General features: G+C 39.4%; 2 protein-coding genes across 3 annotated transcripts; one reads left to right on the top strand and one right to left on the bottom strand.

The window, feature by feature from the left end:
• The first annotated feature begins 3,152 nt into the window (after positions 1-3,152).
• ldha (lactate dehydrogenase A4) lies at positions 3,153-9,503 on the top strand. The gene is made up of 8 exons (XM_077596228.1): positions 3,153-3,303; positions 5,116-5,241; positions 6,545-6,662; positions 6,737-6,910; positions 6,997-7,170; positions 7,294-7,411; positions 8,364-8,487; positions 8,628-9,503. The coding sequence occupies exons 2-8, from the start codon at positions 5,116-5,118 to the stop codon at positions 8,790-8,792; spliced, it is 999 nt and encodes a 332-aa protein (XP_077452354.1). The 5' UTR covers positions 3,153-3,303; the 3' UTR covers positions 8,793-9,503.
• Positions 9,504-10,605: 1,102 nt separating this feature from the next.
• On the bottom strand, positions 10,606-16,942 carry LOC144071764 (tumor susceptibility gene 101 protein). Of its 2 annotated transcripts, none has more exons than XM_077597156.1 (10): positions 16,586-16,942; positions 15,865-15,952; positions 15,520-15,585; positions 15,209-15,372; positions 14,580-14,706; positions 14,346-14,403; positions 14,124-14,218; positions 12,102-12,304; positions 11,644-11,883; positions 10,606-11,552 (listed from the first exon to the last, which is right to left on the bottom strand). In XM_077597156.1, exons 1-10 carry the CDS (start codon positions 16,625-16,627, stop codon positions 11,463-11,465), a joined length of 1,173 nt encoding a protein of 390 aa, XP_077453282.1. In that variant the 5' UTR covers positions 16,628-16,942; the 3' UTR covers positions 10,606-11,462. The 2 variants fall into 2 exon arrangements, with proteins under 2 accessions (XP_077453282.1, XP_077453283.1); XM_077597157.1 differs by having other exon boundaries at positions 14,346-14,376.
• Between the last annotated feature and the right edge of the window lie 1,597 nt (positions 16,943-18,539).

The following is an 18,539-nucleotide window of genomic DNA, read 5'->3' as shown; positions in this document are numbered from 1 at the left end:
AACATGAAGCCGAGTGCAAACGATGGAAACGTTCCTTCTCCGATAGCCTGGCACGGCCTAGTTGCATTGGCTCTGACATCACCGAGGCTCGAGGGGCTCACCTGTGAGTTTTCTTGCCGCCGTCTTTGGCTTTCGTGGAGTCAGCAGTCAATTCTTGTGGCCAAATTTACGAGTGCATCGAGGGAGTCCATCTCGTCACAGGATGCCAACTTGTCCTTCAGGGATTTCGTTAGGCCCGCAAGAAATACTTCCTGGAGGGCGATGTCGTTAAACCCGCTCTCAGCAGCGGGAATGCGAAAATCGACCGAATATTCTGCCACGCTTTGGACGCCCTGGCGGAGAGACATCAAGCATCTTGCTGCCTCTCTCCCCCGTACTGTATGGTCAAACACCTTGCGCATTTCCTCTACAAAAGATGGCATACGAGGAGCAAACCTTCGAGCCTCTTTCCCACTCAGCGCAAGCCCACAACAGGGGTTTACCACGAAGACAGCCAATGAGGTGGGCAATCTTGGCTCGGTCCATGCTATGTGCGAGGCTTTCTTGCTCAAAGTCCTGGCTGGATTGTGTTGTTACGGTCATGGGCGGCGGGACTACGGGCTCGCATTGCGTTAGTGATGGGGCCGTCGCGTGAGCAGATGCAAGTGGGGTTGATTGCGTCTGTTGTGCAGACGGTAACGGCACGAGTAGTGACTGCATTGAGCGTAGTTTCTGTGAGATCTGAGATACCTCAGTCAGGAGGAAATTAATCACTTGGCTGTGGTGGTCCATTAGTGGCGCTAGTTGATTGGTAGGGGTTTGGACTGAGCCCGTGGGGTCCATCTTAGCTGGATCGTGCTGTTACGTTCGTGGGCAGAGGGGCTTTCTGTTTGAGTGTCTGTTGTGTAGGATCAGATAGAGGTGCAAGGGGAAAAGCGTAAGAGAGTCGTCTTGCGCAGCGTGGAGGTCGATAGCCGAGAGGTCCGTAGAGGAGTCCTAAGCGAAGTTGCAAGATGCGCGAGCGTTGTCTGTAGTCGTGAGTGCAGTCAAGTGTCAGGAGCGGCCCGTTAGTCCCTCCTGACGTACCGTCAGAGAGCAGCTGCAGTCAATCTGCTGATTGCTTCCTGTTTTGTTATTTAAGGAGCAATGAGTCATAGGACCATTGCCGGATCGTTCTTCTGTTTATGCGTGCGCGCAGCATGCTGCCGTTTTGCTTTCCAAGCCATTGTTGACTTATAGATCCCTGTTGATTTATTAAAGGATGTCGTTTGAAGCCAACTGCCTGATTCAACTCCCGTTTTCCCGCGGATGGGTCCTAATATATTCCCAATCGCGCCACGACGACGCAGCGAGATCGTTACATCAAGGTCCTGGGAACAAAACAAGAGGTCAGAGATCAAGTGGGGGCAAATAAGGCACACAAGCATGTACCTCTCAATGAACTGGTTGAGATGATCTGGCAATGTAGAGACGCTCTGCTTGGCTTAAATTATTCCTTGATGTCTGATGAGCCGCAGCTGCCATTGCTTAACCCATCAGCTGCTGGACCTGTGATTGGGTGACAGGAGCAACCACTCACCTGTCTGGCCCTGGCCTGATAGTAACAATGTATTCTTCTGAATGAGAGCAAATCTTGACTTGAATATTCTTATGCTTTTTAACCCGTTTGTTTCTTGGTTCTGGATCAGCAGGAACCAGCCTTCCTCGACTGCTGTAATTGTTTAATGCTTTGTTAAAACATATTTAAAAAAAATTGTTTTTGTTATTTTGTTGATTTATTTTTTTATTTATCATTTTCCATTTTAATCACCTTATAATTTAATTAGTATTAATCTTATTTACTATATATATATATATATATATATATATATATATATATATATATATATATATATATATATATATATATATATATATATATATATATATATATATATATATATATATATTCTGTTTTTTGAATGCTTTTTGAACAGAAAAAAAGGGTTGTAATACTAGAAGATCCAAAAGGGGAGGAAACCCAAAATTTAGGGCAATTTTGCAATGTCATCAATAATGTCAGATGTAAGAGAGGTAAGTGAGGATTCTTGTATCTGCTGTTCAATTTTATTCAGTTCTATTCATTCATTTATTCATTCATCTTCCATACCGCTCACCCTCGAAAGTGTTGCGGGGGTTGCTGGAGCCTAACCCAACTGTCTTCACCCTAGACTGGTCGCCAATCAGTCGTAGGGCACACTGAGAGAAAGACAACTACTCACACTGCCAACAATAGGGAATTGAACCCAGACTGCCCGCAACAAAGTGAGGCAGAAGGACCACTATTCCACCAGGTGGCCTTCACTCAGTTCTAAAGAGTAAAATTCAAACCTCACCATTTGTATTATCTGTATGATACCACCACCTGTTGGCAAAATCTTGTAGTATCTATGCATTTGCACAGTTCATTTAAACCCGTGTGCCAAACTAAATGTATATTTAGTTTATTTACATTCACGATAATTAGATCAAAAGTGAGTCATGCCAGTATATTATTGGCATCATGTATGATATTATGTTGTATTATGTTTACTACTTGTTTATTCATTATCATTTATTGATTATTTATCGGTTCGTTTGTTTGTTGTTATTTGTGCACTTCCCTACTTATTTATTCATTAGGTTTTATTATTATGTATTGATTATTTATTTCTTAGGTGTTGTTATTATTTATTTATTTATTAGGTTTTGTTATTATGTATTGATTATTTATTTGTCTGTTTGTTGTTGTTATTGTGGCTTTAAATCTCACTATAGTAGTTGTATGATGACAATCAAAGAATTCACTGAAAACCCCGAAAGGAAATGCATGAATTTCATAACGACATAACTTCCAGTTTCATCGTTAGGAAACCGGTGTGCCATAATAGCGGTGTTCAAACTCAAAGGTGACTTCCCTCGCCCAGATGCTACAAATAAGTTGTACATCTTTTTTGAAGCCAACGTTAAAGTTGTTCATTATATTAATTTTCCTCCATATTCTTCATTCATTATTCTGCTTTAGTTGTGCCCTATTTAAAGTGTTTTTAGTTTGTTGAGGGCTTTATTTTGCGGCAGACCGCGGACGTGACACCCAGCACGCACGGGTCTTTCGGTGGCCACGCCCCCGTGTCAATCTTCTCGTGTGTTGCGTAATGTTCCTTCGTAAGGAAAGGGGGCGGGACGGGCAAGGACGCCCATTGGTTTAAATAGCAAGCTGAACCGGCATCTCTTCTGCGGGAGAACTGCGTCAAGCAACAACCAACGCGACGAGAAGCATTCCATCCTTTTCACTAAACTTAAACGGTAAGAGGTGTTTTACAACTGTTATATGAACTCGTGCGGATCATTTTCAATGGCGGGGAATCGATCACCTTATCTTAATTTGAGAGCGTGTATTTGTCAAGGAAGGGGCGTGACAAAGCTCCCTTTCATAAGGCGTTTGTATTGCGTATCCGCAATGAGTTTAATACATATTTTGTCTTATCTTTTTTTAATACTACCATTATTAATAAAAAATAGTTATTTCGGCTACTATTTTTCATCTTTGATAAACTGTTTTAAGGTGGTACCTGTTGTGTGAGTATTTTTTAACCTGTTGTGTTGGTATACTATTACATACATGATTTGATAACATGACGTCATTGTCACTAATAGACGTCCAATTCATTTAAACTAGAAGAAATATATATAAATATTATTTTTTTCCAATCCATTTTGACCAGGAGACTCTCCCAGTCAATATGAATTAGACATTTATCCGTGTCAATGCCAGCCAATGAGTTTAAATCAATAATAATAAAAATAATAATAATAATAATAATAATAATAATACAATCTAATTAGAGTACATTATTCAGGTTTCAGGACAGTCAATTATTTTGGGTTTTGCTCTTTAACCATTGACATGCAACAGTTAGGTTTCCTACTTGCTGCAAAATTGAAGTGCCGATGTCCAGCTTGAGATAGAATTTCTTATGCTGTGACAACCTAAAGGGACTTAACACAATCTTAAACAGGTTTCTACGGGTCTTTGCCTGTTACAGAATTAGTCCAGTGTACAATGGAGGAGCCCCTCCTCACCACCCCTGACAATCCTGTTTGACCAATCACATTCACTGAGAATTTTATAAAGATAGTATATAGTGATGTTTAGTATTATCCTCCTGGGAATTTGGGTTGCTTTCACATTACGCACATACCTGAAAATGGCTACAGTCCTAATGCAAGAAAACCAGCCTAGCAGCATGTCAAATGACCATTTCAAGCGTGTTCTTGTATGGCTAGTGGTCTGTCTCCTGTTAGGGACATTCCACTGCTGTGTGTCTATTTGTGCTTCCTGTTTGTTGACCAGTGATAGGAAAAATGCCAGAAACCCCACGGTGTTACATGATAATGTGCAGCCCCTTGACCAGTGATAGTGAACATGCCAGAAAACCTATACGATAATAGTAATAGTTTTCTTGTCTTTTATTAAGTATTAGTAATCAACATTCAAACGTACTTCAAACTATTAAAAAAAATAATCATGCAATCAGTGACAGAGTACACGCACAGTATTTCTGTGATGAAAGTTTTTTTTTTTTTTGAACCAAGATTTTATCTCAGTGACAGGTCAGACGTAGTAACTACCATTTCCTCTCCGTAATTGAACCATAAATAGTATTGTGTGTGACGCCAGCAGGGGGATGGGCTACGTTACACAAACACACGATTGCCTACTACCTTCCCCCAATCTACCCTGAGAACCTATGGCCTCTCACCAGGGACTTCCTAAAGCAGGAAGCATCCCGGCGGTGGTTGCTATGGCGATTTAGTGAAACGAGACTCTGAATCAATGAGTTCACTCAAAACAACTGAATTCACTCTTGGATGAATTATAAGTGTGTTCATAACAATATGCTATTATTGTGGTTGATAGATTGTAAGCATGTCTAAATCACGATCCGTATTTGACGAATCCACAAAACTTTACATAAATAATTAACCGGACGTTGTTCGATCCTTGACCAAAAACCCTTTAAATGCCCTTTCATTTGTTCACCATCTCCATTTGCATATCGACCATGCCAATTTAGCTTTCACAGCGCTGATTCCTTTTCCCTCTCTCTTTGGAAGATGGCCACCAAAGAGAAACTGATCACCCAAGTGCTGAAGGAGGAGCCAGGGAGCAGCAGGAACAAAGTCACGGTGGTGGGCGTCGGCATGGTGGGGATGGCCTCCGCCATTAGTATCCTGCTCAAGGTAAGAAATAGAAAACATGGTGAAAATAAGATCGAAATGTTGAGGGAAGCTCAAAATAATTTGATAAACTACCCAACAAAATTAGAAGGCTTCCTTTGCTTTATTGGGAAACAAACCCTAATCCTTTTAGGCTACTTCCTGTGATCGTTGTTTATGCAATTTAAGGGATTGTTATTTGAACAATCGCCTAACCGTCTGCTTTCTTCTGATTTCATGCAACTATAGATTAGCCTCTCACTTTAGCTATATCCATGCCAAAAGCATAATAATGGACTCACTGTAAAACATGGCCCATGCTTTGGAAACCAAATGCAAGGCTGCATGAAAATAAATGATGTGGCTCGTTCACTTTCCGGTCCCTATTCGTTATTTTAAGTGGGCCTTTCTGCAATTTAGATAATGGATAGAACTAAATTTTGTCGAGGCAGGGCACATACTATATTATATTCGAAAAGTCCACGGCAAACCGAAATAAGGTATAAATCTTTGGTCTGATTAGATCAGTGGTCTCAAACTGGCCCACAGTGGGTGCACCTTGCGACCTTTCTAGTGTCTTCCAAGTTAAATTAGTCAGTCAAACGGAAAACTATGTAATTGTTCAGTGTATAAATATGCCATTGGCAAATATACTTGAATAATGACGCCTTTATTTTAATAGATAAACTAAGCTGCTCTTCTGCTTCTTTCCTAATTTTTAAGATATTTTTATTTATTTATTCCAAAACCAAAATAAGCAAAAGCAGAATTATTGATTTTTTGCAATCTGACGATTGCCAATTGATTTCAAAATGACTTAAGCATCCACGGATTTCCCAGCTATATATATATATTTTTTTTTATTTACTCTGTGACACAAGTCACTTATGTAACGCAGTGTTTTAATTATTTCACCACATTAAAAAGAAAGAGATGGCAGAATTGTAAATGACTGTTATAGTATTTGGATAAAATGAGAGGTAGAATGGGAATGAGTGTATCAAAGTGAATGTTTTCCTTTATTCCAGCTTCCTTAGAGACCTGATGCGCATAACAAATTTGATTTCCACATCTACACGTGTTCATACAATTTAAAAAAAAAAGTTTACAAAGAGGGTGAACTTCCTTTTTGGTTGGTTTTGACAATTTTAGAATCCCAGGGGTAGAAATAATGTCATTTTCATTTGACCAGAAATGACTGAGCAGCTTTTGGGCACTTAAGAATTTCTGCCCAAACAGCCCATGAAGAGAAAAATTGGATAATTTTCCCTGATATCATCTCATATCTGAGTGACTTGAATGTGTACGTACTGAATTTGGTGACCAGGATCTGTGTGACGAGCTGGCCCTGGTTGACGTGATGGAGGACAAACTGAAGGGTGAAGCACTGGACCTGCAACATGGCTCCTTCTTCCTGAAGACACACAAGATTGTGGCAGACAAAGGTGAGACCCTGTGGACAAAGAAATTCAATGTTAACAACCGATTTATTGGTCATCTTGAAATCTGACTTCTCCAGACTACAGCGTGACAGCCGGCTCCAGGGTGGTGGTCCTGACCGCCGGCGCACGTCAGCAGGAAGGAGAGAGTCGCCTGAATCTCGTGCAGCGCAACGTCAACATCTTCAAGTTTATCATCCCTAACATTGTCAAGTACAGCCCCAACTGCATCCTGATGGTGGTCTCCAACCCAGGTAAAGGGGGGCGGGCGGCTCTATCAAGGGATTTCCAATCTCAAATAGCGTATGTCACCTTACTTAAGTCATCTTCACCCCTTTAGTGGACATCTTGACCTACGTTGCTTGGAAGTTGAGTGGGTTCCCCCGTCACCGCGTCATCGGCTCGGGTACCAACCTGGACACGGCCCGCTTCCGCCACCTTATGGGAGAGAAACTGACTCTACACCCTTCAAGCTGCCATGGCTGGATCATCGGAGAGCATGGCGACTCCAGTGGTATGCCACGCTTCACTATAAATAAAACGGAAGCTGCTGTTAGGGGGGGCAACTTAAATTTAGCATGGTTTTATTGGCCAGTCATTGAATTCAGCTTTATCGGAGCTATTTGGCCTTTTCTAGTGCCTGTGTGGAGTGGCGTGAACGTGGCCGGTGTAAGCCTTCAGGGCCTCAACCCTAAGATGGGGGCTGAGGGAGATGGTGAAGACTGGAAGGCTGTGCACAAAATGGTGGTCGATGGGTGAGTGCAATTGAATGAACTCTGCAAAAAAACAATCCCTTGTTTTTTTCCATGCGCGGTAGCAATAAATTCAAATGTGACCAAAGTCCATGACTGAATTCAGTGGATGTGACCAACCCAAGAGAAAAATTTGAACTAGAGTTTGGCCAACTGTCGGACCACATTTGAGTTTCAAGAAAGACTGTTGACAATTACACAAAGGAAATTCACACATTTTTAAATAAACATATAATTCTCATTTTATTTCTGTTCATGATGACTTGAATTATAATCCATTAAAAATATAGTTTACCAACAATTTTAATACAGCATTTATTATGAATGGTAAGTCATTTAATGTGCGAAATAAATAAATAAAAAAATAATCCATGCATGTGCACATTTTTCTTAATTTTCCTATCCGTAACCTCCAGTCATCTATCCTATCTCTTAATTTACACAGGTACATCACAATTCAATTCAAATTTGATTAATGGAACATTGAAAACTGCAGGTAAAATGGAGTGCTGTATATAAAAGATAAGCATAAAACAAATGAAGAGTTAAGAACAATAAAAACCAACAGCAGTGGCACAATTATTAAATGTTGTGTTACAAGTCAAGGATTAAAACTTTACCAGGGGGGGGGGGGACAAAAGAACGACTGTGACTGCGGATAGGAAATTGAACAAAGTACAGTAATGAACGCACTTTTTTCACACAACTCAAAATTCTGGTTTTACGGCACCCAAGTAAAAAACTAATAAAAGCATTTCATTGTGTTTGACACGCCTATCCTAGGGTCTGGTTCCAACTTTTCATTTTTTTATTTGCCTTTTCAGACAAAGTATGCTTATAGGTGTGCAATTGATAGACATTAAATGCAACAATAGCTTATCATTATTGAAAAATGTTGGCATTTCGAAATGTGTTAAATGATGTAACATCTTAACATTTTGTGTGTCTACTGCAGAGCCTATGAGGTGATTCGTCTGAAGGGTTATACTTCATGGGCCATCGGGATGTCTGTGGCTGACCTGGTGGCGAGCATCACTAAGAACATGCACAGAGTTCACCCCGTGTCCACACTTGTAAAGGTAAGGAAACTTCATCAGGTTCTATTCCCTAACAAACCACCACAAGAGCTGTTTGTGTACAATTCCATTCAAGAATGTGGATACAGCTCTTGATATCGAATAATTTTCCACATACCTTACAAGTGTATGTCTCTTGTCAGGGCATGTACGGCGTGAAAGAAGAAGTTTTTCTGAGCGTCCCCTGCGTCCTGGGCAACACGGGCATGTCGGACATGATCAACATGACCCTGAAGCCTGAGGAGCAGCAGCAGCTGGTGAAGAGCGCTGAGACCCTGTGGGCCGTCCAGAAGGAGCTCACTCTGTGATGTCACACTTGACTGCAAATTAACATCAGAACACTGCATTGCTACTTGTACTTTTTGTGGCAAACATTAATACCTATAAAGTTGCTAAAAGTGGAAGTTACTCCTAGATATTTTTTTTAACTGTTTCTCCCCTCATATATGTACACGCAGAAAGAATGTCAGGCCTTAAACGTCAAGCCTGATCAGGTAACATTGTTACTGTGCACTTTTGTGGCTTCTTCCATACACTCCTTATGCGCTTTGTGCATATTCTGTCTACAGTGTGATGGTTATTTGTCTTGCTTTTTTGTCCATTTGGTCAGCTTGTTTTTTTTTTATGGAGACATTCCATTCTCAGTGGGGGCGGACTTCCCGTCTTGCTGATGTTCGAATACAAAGCAAACGCAGGCCATCTAAAAAACGTGTGACTGACCGCAAGTGCACTGTCAATTAAGATTATATCAAGAATCAATTTAAAATCCTTACACTCCTTTGGTTTGTGATGTCATTGAAATAAAGCAAACTTGTATATGTTGTTTGTGCACCATAATTCCCTCAAAGATTCTAAGGAAATTAACAAAGTGTAATGGTGTTATTTTCTCAAAAGCCGTTACTGCAGATGATAAGTATATTTATTATTTACAGTTTTATTTATCATTAAGATAAATCACTGTAACCTGGGCATATTTTTATGTGGTGAAGCAACAAATAAAGTCAGGATACTGAGCAACACCCTCACTTGTCTGCCTGCTTATTACAATAATTTATTTTTTATGAAAAGAAAATGCAACTACTATTTCGTAATCATACTCATACTTTTTTTTTTTTGCTGGACAGTAGAAGACTAAAAAGGTGTAAAGTGTGCACGTGTCAAAAAAATATAATAAACATGTGATTGTGGAAAATCTTACCCTGTATGTATTAGGACTTGGGCCATTAGGTGAAACTGCAGGCAAGTCGGGTACATAAGGACCTAATGTAAGAGATTGCATACACACAATGACGTTATACAGTCAGGTATTTCCAAATAATTTTACATCGTACACTGCCGCAGAGAATGATCTTAATTTTGTAATATTTGGCAGCGAGGGTGAGTTATCAACAGTCATGCTGCAGTCACACCCATCTATGTAGCAAGAGATTTAGATACCATCTTTCTTCCATGTGCGTGCTGGAGCCTTTTCGAGGCATGTTTGTAGAGGGCGAGGGACTGAATTGGTTCCCAGCCAATCACACACAACCATACACGCTCACATTCCTACCAAGGACAACGTTTTAGGGATGTAGAAGGAAAATGGGGTACCTGGAGAATGCTCATGCATAAAACTGAGCATCTGAACTGAACATCCACCAGGATTAATGATTCGTACATTTTTTCCAGGGTCCGTAAATCAAAATATTAAATTTTGCTTAAACTAAGGATTACTACGAAACTAAAGTTTTATTGAAAACTAGAATTATTCACTGGACAGTGGAGAAAAAATGGTTATTGTAGAAGCAATAACCTAAGCTAACCTTTCCTGTAATTGCAAATCAGACAAACACCATGTGTAGGGTGATCATTCTGCTCAACAAAAAACACAGTATATTATAATATTACTAGGTTCCATTTCACAAAGCAGGTTTAACGAAACCCTCTGTATTAAGGAAAATGCTGGGAATGAGGGGGGAAACTCAGGCCTATTTTAAAAAGACATACAACAAAAACTCATCGGTTACTATGGCAACTCATTTTCTAGATCTAACCTGGTCAGGGGGAGGCTTTTCGTGATGAACTGTCTCCGCCCTATTTCATTTCACTTCATTTGTAGCGCAAACAAAAATCTTGTGACAGTTTGCCATCATACAAGATGTTTTTAATTTGCATGATTTACATAAATCTACAGATACAAAAGATGATCAATGGTTTAATTGGAAACAAAAAATAACAGCAGATATTCTATGATACATTTCAAAGTGCATTAAGTAGAAGGCTAGTTAAATGAGGGTTGTCATAACTTAACATACGATTAGTATAATAGTCTCATTAGTACCCATTACACTCAAAACCTTTACAAAAAAAGTTTTATACTGACATCTAATATCTCACCAGAAATGACAGAGTGGGCAGAAAAAAAATAAAAAGTGGATGCCCTTTGCAAAAATTGTCATCAGAGAGATACTGTACAGGGTAGAAGAGCTACTGTACATGATTGGGTTATGCAGCCAAACAGTAAAATTTGAGGGCTAACCTGAGCAGCTGACAATGTAAAATCAAAGTGTGACGATAAGAGGCCAAACAGAACAGTAAAAACCAAGACAGGTTCATGGATACAAATATATCCGTAATAGAAACACAAACCTCTGAATGCGGGTGGCTCAGGCTGCATGCAGCACTAAATCAAAGGTGTTCTTTAAGGTTAACCACTTTCAGGATTCGTATCCGAGCTTAACCTTTTCACGACGAGGGGATGGGGCGCTCTTAACCCAGAACCCCCGACTCTTTGTGCTTACTTAACAACCAAGGCGGGCCTGGCGAAAAGGAGAGCCCATGTGTGTGTTTTGAAAATCTCTCTAGCATTTGGTTTGAACAAGGTCAGAGAACAAATCTTAGGAGCATTGAAAGAGCCCTGTGACCCAATAAAGGTGGGATACAGGAAAGAGGGAAAGCACAGAAGACCTGAAGCCATGTTGGTTTCCCACTAGTGTCACTCAGTAGAGGTCACTGAGGCCGGCAGTCTTGCGGGCTTTCTGCATGAGGGCGCGGAGCTGGAACTGCTTTCTGGAGAGAACGCGAACGTGCTGCAACACAAAGGAAATTAATCAACACTGATAGAGACGCACAACACTGTAGAGTGCATTTGTTATCTCAAAAGTGTGTTGAAATAGCCACCTTGAGAAAAACCTCTAGGTCTATAACTCCCCTGCGGAGGGCCTCTCCTAGGTAGAAGATGGTGTCCTCAATGGCGTTTTCCTCTGCGTACAGGTTTAGGATCTGCTTGTACAGGGGGGCCGTCGGCACAATGATGTCATCAATGTCGTTGTTCTCCGATTGGCTCTCCATCTTCTCCAGGGCCTCGCTCAGTTCCTCGTCTTTGCGATTCAGCAATTCAATGTTTCTGTCGACATCAGCCTGGTCCAAGAATATTTAATTGTCAAGTTTTGGGGGGGATTTAATGTTCCATTATCATAAAGTAAATTACGCCCTAAACACAGTTAAGGGAACTCAAACTAGATGTCAGAAATTATATCAAAATACTTTTTTTAAACAGCTGTTTACAAAGCAAGGGTGTGACTAATGAACCATATTGTAGGTGAATGTCGTAACATTGGGGGGTGGGGGGGAATTACCACTTCCTGATCCAATCTTGAGATCATGTCCTCCAGTTTCTGATGGCCCTTCTTGAGGTCTTCTTCTGTTCGTTTGAGGGCATCTAACTCAGCCTGAGCTCTGTCCATTTCTTCCTTCATTCTCCAGCGAAGTTTATCACTAACAGCTGATATCAGAGATGCACGGATGGTGTCTTCGCCGATAGTTCCGTCTCTGTTGGAGCCTACACAAGACAAAGTCACGGTTAATTACACTCCAAATGTGTTTTTCCTCCACCCCTTTTGAGAAATGATGCTCCATTTTCAGGGGACGTTTGCCACGTTGGGTGATATCAATGCATCTCTAAACATCATTTGGGAAGGATGGACGCGTGACTAGGCTTTTCCATTTTTTTTTTAACACATTTGTTTTTGAATGAATGGCTTGTTGCAAGGAGAAAGTGAAGAAGAATAGATACTGGGAGAAGCTCAACACAAAATATTCTGGCAGTTCTTATTTGTTTTGCCCAGTCAAAATTAAAAACAATAATAAATCATTTGAATGAACTAATGGAACAGATAGTGTGCAGGACAAAAGATTACGCACTTCCAGTTTTAAGGTTAGGTAGGTTTCAGGCTTCTGCTGTCCATTTATTACTAGCATTTTGAATACCATCTGTCTGAAAAAATAACATCTTTCTTCAAAAGATGTTATGAAAATGGTTTTCTTTGGAAGACTGCCATTTTGAGTCTGGGAAACTCCTCGCCATGTATTTGCTGAGATGCTGCTATGTCAGCACTCCTAAATAGGCTCAGGCTCACAGCAATCCCCGTCGTCACGCACCGCCATCGCCTGACCTTTCAGATTTGCTAGCGTGAAAAGGTCTTTAGAGTAAACCCTACATCCATATATAGTTTAGTCTTGAATCAGCACTACAAATGTCACAGTTGTGACATTACTAAATATAAGACACTACCAAAAGCTCTCCAGGTGGCAGATGGTTCACTGGCGTTTCACCAGCGCACCAAAACAGCTGATCACAGGTCAGTCTTTGTGTGGAGTTTCTGTTACGTCCCAAAATATAGCACATACAACCACTCTCTGGCCCATACTGTACGTCCTCTTGGCCTTTAATGCTACCAACTCTAGTTACATCTGATGACCTTTCAATGTGGGTTCAGCATACCACCAAAGTCAGGCTCAGGGTGAGAGGTTTGCGAGTTTGAGTGTGAAGGTCAAACAGCTGAATTTGGACAACATTAGATTCTTTATTACATTATTTACATTTTAATATAATGATTCATACACTGGGCTGCAAAAATAACAAAATAAACATTTTTTTCTTTCTGCCACCACCTACCCACTCAGGGTTTGTTTGCTAATTGGTAGTTCAAAGAAATGTAACAAAGTGATACATGTCAGCCAAGGAACTAGATATAGAGCCTTCACTGACTCCCCAAAAATGTATTGGACCCAGAAAAATCAAGTGACAAGCAATAAGTAAGTGAGTCCAAGAACCCATTTTTGCACCACATAACTAATTATTACACCAATCTTGAAATATATCTCATCTGATTTTCTTAACTGCTTTATCCTCACTAGGGTTGTGGGGGGTGCTGGAGCCTATCCCTGCTGACTTCCGGCCAGAGGTGGGGGACACCCTGAATTGATGGCCAGCCAAATGCAGGGCACAAGGAGACAGACAACCATTTACGCTGAAACTCATACCTAGGGGCAATTTAGAGTGTCCAATTAGCCTACCATGCATGTCTTTGGAATGTGGGAGGAAACCGGAGTACCCAGAGAAAACCCACGCAGGCCCAGGTAGAACATGCAAACTCCACACAGGTGGACCAACCTGGATTTGAACACAGGTCCCCCACTGTGAGGCCGACGCGCTAACCACTCACCCACCAGGGAGCTATATCTTGAAATATATGTAAGTATCATGATATTTTACTGTCGTTAACGTGGTACCAACAGTACTGATTTTTATCGTTGTTTGACTCAAATCTAATCATATATGTCATGATAGGAGACATATTTGACATGGTAATACATACCCACTGTGGACACAGGAGTTGGGGTGGGGTAGTGTGTAGGACCAGAAGTAGCTGGGTAGGAGTTGCCCCCCGGGTATTGATACCCTGGATAACCTCTGCAAAGGAAATGCAACTATTATTTAGTAAAAAAAAAATGTGTTGGACAGTATAAGACTACAAAGGTGTAAAGTGTGCACACGTGTCAAACAAATATAATAACCACGTGATTGTGGAAAATCTTACCCTGTGTTAGGACTTGGGCCATAAGGTGAGACTGCAGGCATGCCGGGTACATAAGAAGCTGATGTAAGAGAATGCATACACACAATGACATTGTACAATCAGGGATTTTCAAATAAATTTACGTAGTACACTGCCGAAGGGAATGAGCTCCACCTTGTGTTACACTGGGTAATTCAGTCATGGGGGAGATAGTAATAAAATAAAATAAATAAATAAATAAAAAACAACACTCACGATTAGGAGGTCCAGCAGCTTGAAAAGCCTGGTAAGGTGCTTGTGTGGTAGGGCGAGAAAAAACTGGAGGCTCTTCTCCAAACACCACAATCATTACTTGAATGAGGCCATACAGGTCTGAATGAGGCTGAAAATAAAGAGGAAAATATGAACGGCACACTGTGGGAGAAAAAAAAAAAGAACAATTTAACATTTCGTGGAATCTTAATTCACACTGGCTGTTATTGACTGCGACAGACGTCCAATCTATTTGAACTGGATTGGACGTCTCCTAGGGACAAACTACTTTAAATTCACAACAGAAGGATGAAAGGTATCTATAGCACCACCAAAATAGGTCATGGCAAGGATATCATGAATAAATCACATTTTAGACTTTTTAGACTGCCTTGATATTTCAGAAAATAATTGTGTTTTTTTTTACACTTGGCAGTTTTGAAAATCCAAAGAGACCCTGACAGCAATGACAATTTATAAATCTTGATTGATCAAATCTAATTATGTTTTTTATGAGTTTGACTATTTCGGGTTTATTACATGCATATTGGCAAGACAAATTTAATGCAATAGGATCCAATAGGAAACAAATATTTGTGTAAACTATGGATTTGCATGGCTAATATACTTACGTGTTTCCACTCATGTAGATAGGGTAGATAGATTTTTCCATTGGCATCGATATGTTTACCAGTTTTGATCATCATTGTGCTGGTAGGTTTAACAAAGCAAATTGGAGGGTTGAATGGGTAGGTGTCCAGCAACCAAAGACAAACTGGGATGTTGTAGACATTTCCTAGGGGAAATTTAAATATGAAATGTCACTTTTGTCATTTTTGTAATGTGGCAGCATTAATGTAAAAAAAAACACTGATGTAGCTTGTAGAAGAATGAATTATAATTTAACACTGATGCCCATAAGAAAAAACACAAACTTTTTTACCTCGATAGCTTACAGGCACCGTTCCTGTTAAACTCATCAGGTCCCTTACAGAGCCGTCGTTGAAAACTGGAAAGCAAGTTGAATTGATCAGGAAAGGCAAAATATTTCCTAAGTACTGATTATATTCACATACAAAAGAAGCAGAGTGAAACCTCTGGGCGACAAAGACCACCGAGAATTCATCTTTTCTGACCCAACCTGAGCCTGACCAGATTTGGTAAGATGTTTTATTTTTGTATGAGATTTTGAAAACGAATGCCTGAAGGTATTCCAGACAGCACTATGTAAGAGGTTCTGTTTGGACTAAGAGGTTTAATTGAATATGAATATGCTAGGATAGCTTACCATAGCCATCCATTACAGGCTTCAAGTCTTTGTACTGAGAGATGACGTTGGTGATTTCATGAACAGTCAGGTCTCTGTACTTGTATTGCTGCAATACGACAAGGAGAAACAAAGACAATGATTTGATTCCCGTATTTTGAGAACAATAGAAACACCTAAAATGAGAAAGAAAAGCTTGACATGTGAGTCATTCTTGTTTTTTTACTGGGTAACCAGTATTTCTTACACTTTTGAAACAGTCTTTCGCTTCACAAAGGCTGAACATGTTTCTTTTATTTGCTATACTACGTTGACTCTTATCAGCTGCCATTTTAATGATTGTGTCAAGAATATTGATAGGTAGAACAAATATGTACCATACCTCTACTCACTGGGCACCAGAAAGCAAAATGGACGACCAATTCATTTGAACTGCAGTAAATAATGACTACCACCCGAACAGTTCAAAGGGATTGGACGGCAATAGACGTCAATGGCGGTGAATGAGCTATATACAACAGTATGGCTAAGTAATGTTAGAGAATCGCAAACACAATATTGTGCTGCGGACAATAGTAAAACTGTCAACATTGATCAGGTTAAAGTATAATGGCAGCGTTATAACACATGACGTTTCATACACAAAGCATTTAACAAACTAGGAAATGACAAAACTCGAGTATTAGCTTCCATGTTAGATTTCGATCCTCTGATAGAGTATTTACATATTCTACGGTTTTACCTTCAACATTTTCTTCAGGGCGCCTTCGTTGACTACCGCCATCGTTTACCGTTCAATGTCTATTCGAGAAAGGTGAACAATATGCGTCGAGTTGGCAAATCGCTAGCTAGTATTCCGCAAATGCTAGGCTAGTGTTAGCGCAATCTTGGGCTTGACTGAACCCCCAAAATCACTTTATTTAAAATTAAACAGCCAGTAGATTAAAGTAAGTATTTTTCTTGTTGTCACAGATCAAAATACTAAAGGGACGACTATTGGGAAAATGACTGATCGGCGCAAACAGCAAACGCTCAACACAAAACTAGCCGACTGACAACAAAAGGAATTTCCGGTTTGACAGCTGACATTTTCCGGCGTAACCAATGACGTGCAAAAAGGAAAAACTCATATGCGACAACAGATTAATGATAATGTTTCAGATTTATTGTAACAAATAGCCATCTATAGAGTTAGGAAACGTTAATCAAAACAAAATAATTTTCAGTCAAATTTAAAAAAGTATGACTGTTGTAAAGGACATGACTGAATTGATGCTTAATGAACATTTTGCGCGACTTTGTCTATTTTTGTATTTGCCCCGTGTCATCGAGATTTTGAGTAAAATGTATGGCGTAGTTTTAAAACGTATTCACTATTGATACAGCAATGCATATAGTAGTCCTTTCATTCGTTTTCAACACCGCTTATTATTTATTGATTATGTATCTGTATGTTTGTTTATTTTTATTTATTTATTCACTTTCCTATTTATATATGTTGTTGACTACTTATTTATTTATTTATTTATTACTTATTTATTGATCATTTATTTATTAGTTATTGTTATTATTTATTACTTGTTTATTGATCATTTATTTATTTGTTATTATTTATTACTTATTTATTGATTATTTATCTGTATGTTTGTTTATTTGTTGTTATTTATTCACTTTCCTACTTATATATGTTGTTGACTACTTATTTATTTATGTATTATTTTTTACTTATTTATTGATCATTTATTTATTAGTTATTGTTATTATTTACTACTTATTTATTGATCATCTATTTATTATTTATTGTTATTATTTATTTGTCTGTTTGTTTGTTGTTGTTATTGTGAACTTTATGGTGAGGTTTTAAATCTCATTATGCTTGTATAATGACAATAAAAGCATTCAATTCAATTCAATTATCCTGGTCAGGGTTGCAGGGTGCTGGAGCCTATCCGAGGAGACTTCAGGGGAAAGACAGACCACACCGTAAATAAACTGCTCGCCAATCAGTCTTATGGTTCACACAAAGAGCATACCTGTCAACCTCTGCCGATAACTGCCCTTATAAATGGTTATTGATTCCCCTTACAAACCCCCAAAAAACCTTACAAACACCGTACGACGTATGTAAGGTTTTTATCGGCAGAGGTTGACAGGTATGAAAGAGACACAAAGCTATTTTGCATTCACAGTCAGGCCTCCACGGAGTGGGAATCGATCCCACGCTGCCTGATGACAGCCAAATTAACCATTACACCCTCAGGTGTCTCAAGGCTTAAAGTAACTATTTTATGATTATTATGTCATTATGGATGTCTGCATTTTATACTCCCCTTTACATTCGGTTGTTTAAAAAAATTATTAAGCACAAATTTAAAACCGATTATGCAAAAAAAAAAAACACAATTGTCAAAAAACACAGAAATTCTATACATACAGTAGTTAGTATACGTATGAAAGAGGTATTGTCCCGCAGACCATACTTAAACATGCAAACTATGAAAATAACCAATCATGGTCACAATATATTGTGTGCAAGCAAAACATTAATAATGAAATCTATCAACAGCTGGTTTCATTTCCTTGAAGAACAGGTTGGCCATCTTCTGTTAATAAAGACAAATATAAACCTCCATCCGACCTAGAAAGCACATTTGATTGGTTGTGGAACTTCAGCGAACCTAAGAACAGGAATTGAG

This window comes from Stigmatopora argus, chromosome 3 (genome assembly GCF_051989625.1).
Source record: "Stigmatopora argus isolate UIUO_Sarg chromosome 3, RoL_Sarg_1.0, whole genome shotgun sequence".
Taxonomy (NCBI): Eukaryota; Metazoa; Chordata; class Actinopteri; order Syngnathiformes; family Syngnathidae; genus Stigmatopora; species Stigmatopora argus.
This window is presented reverse-complemented; position numbering and strand designations above follow the sequence as displayed.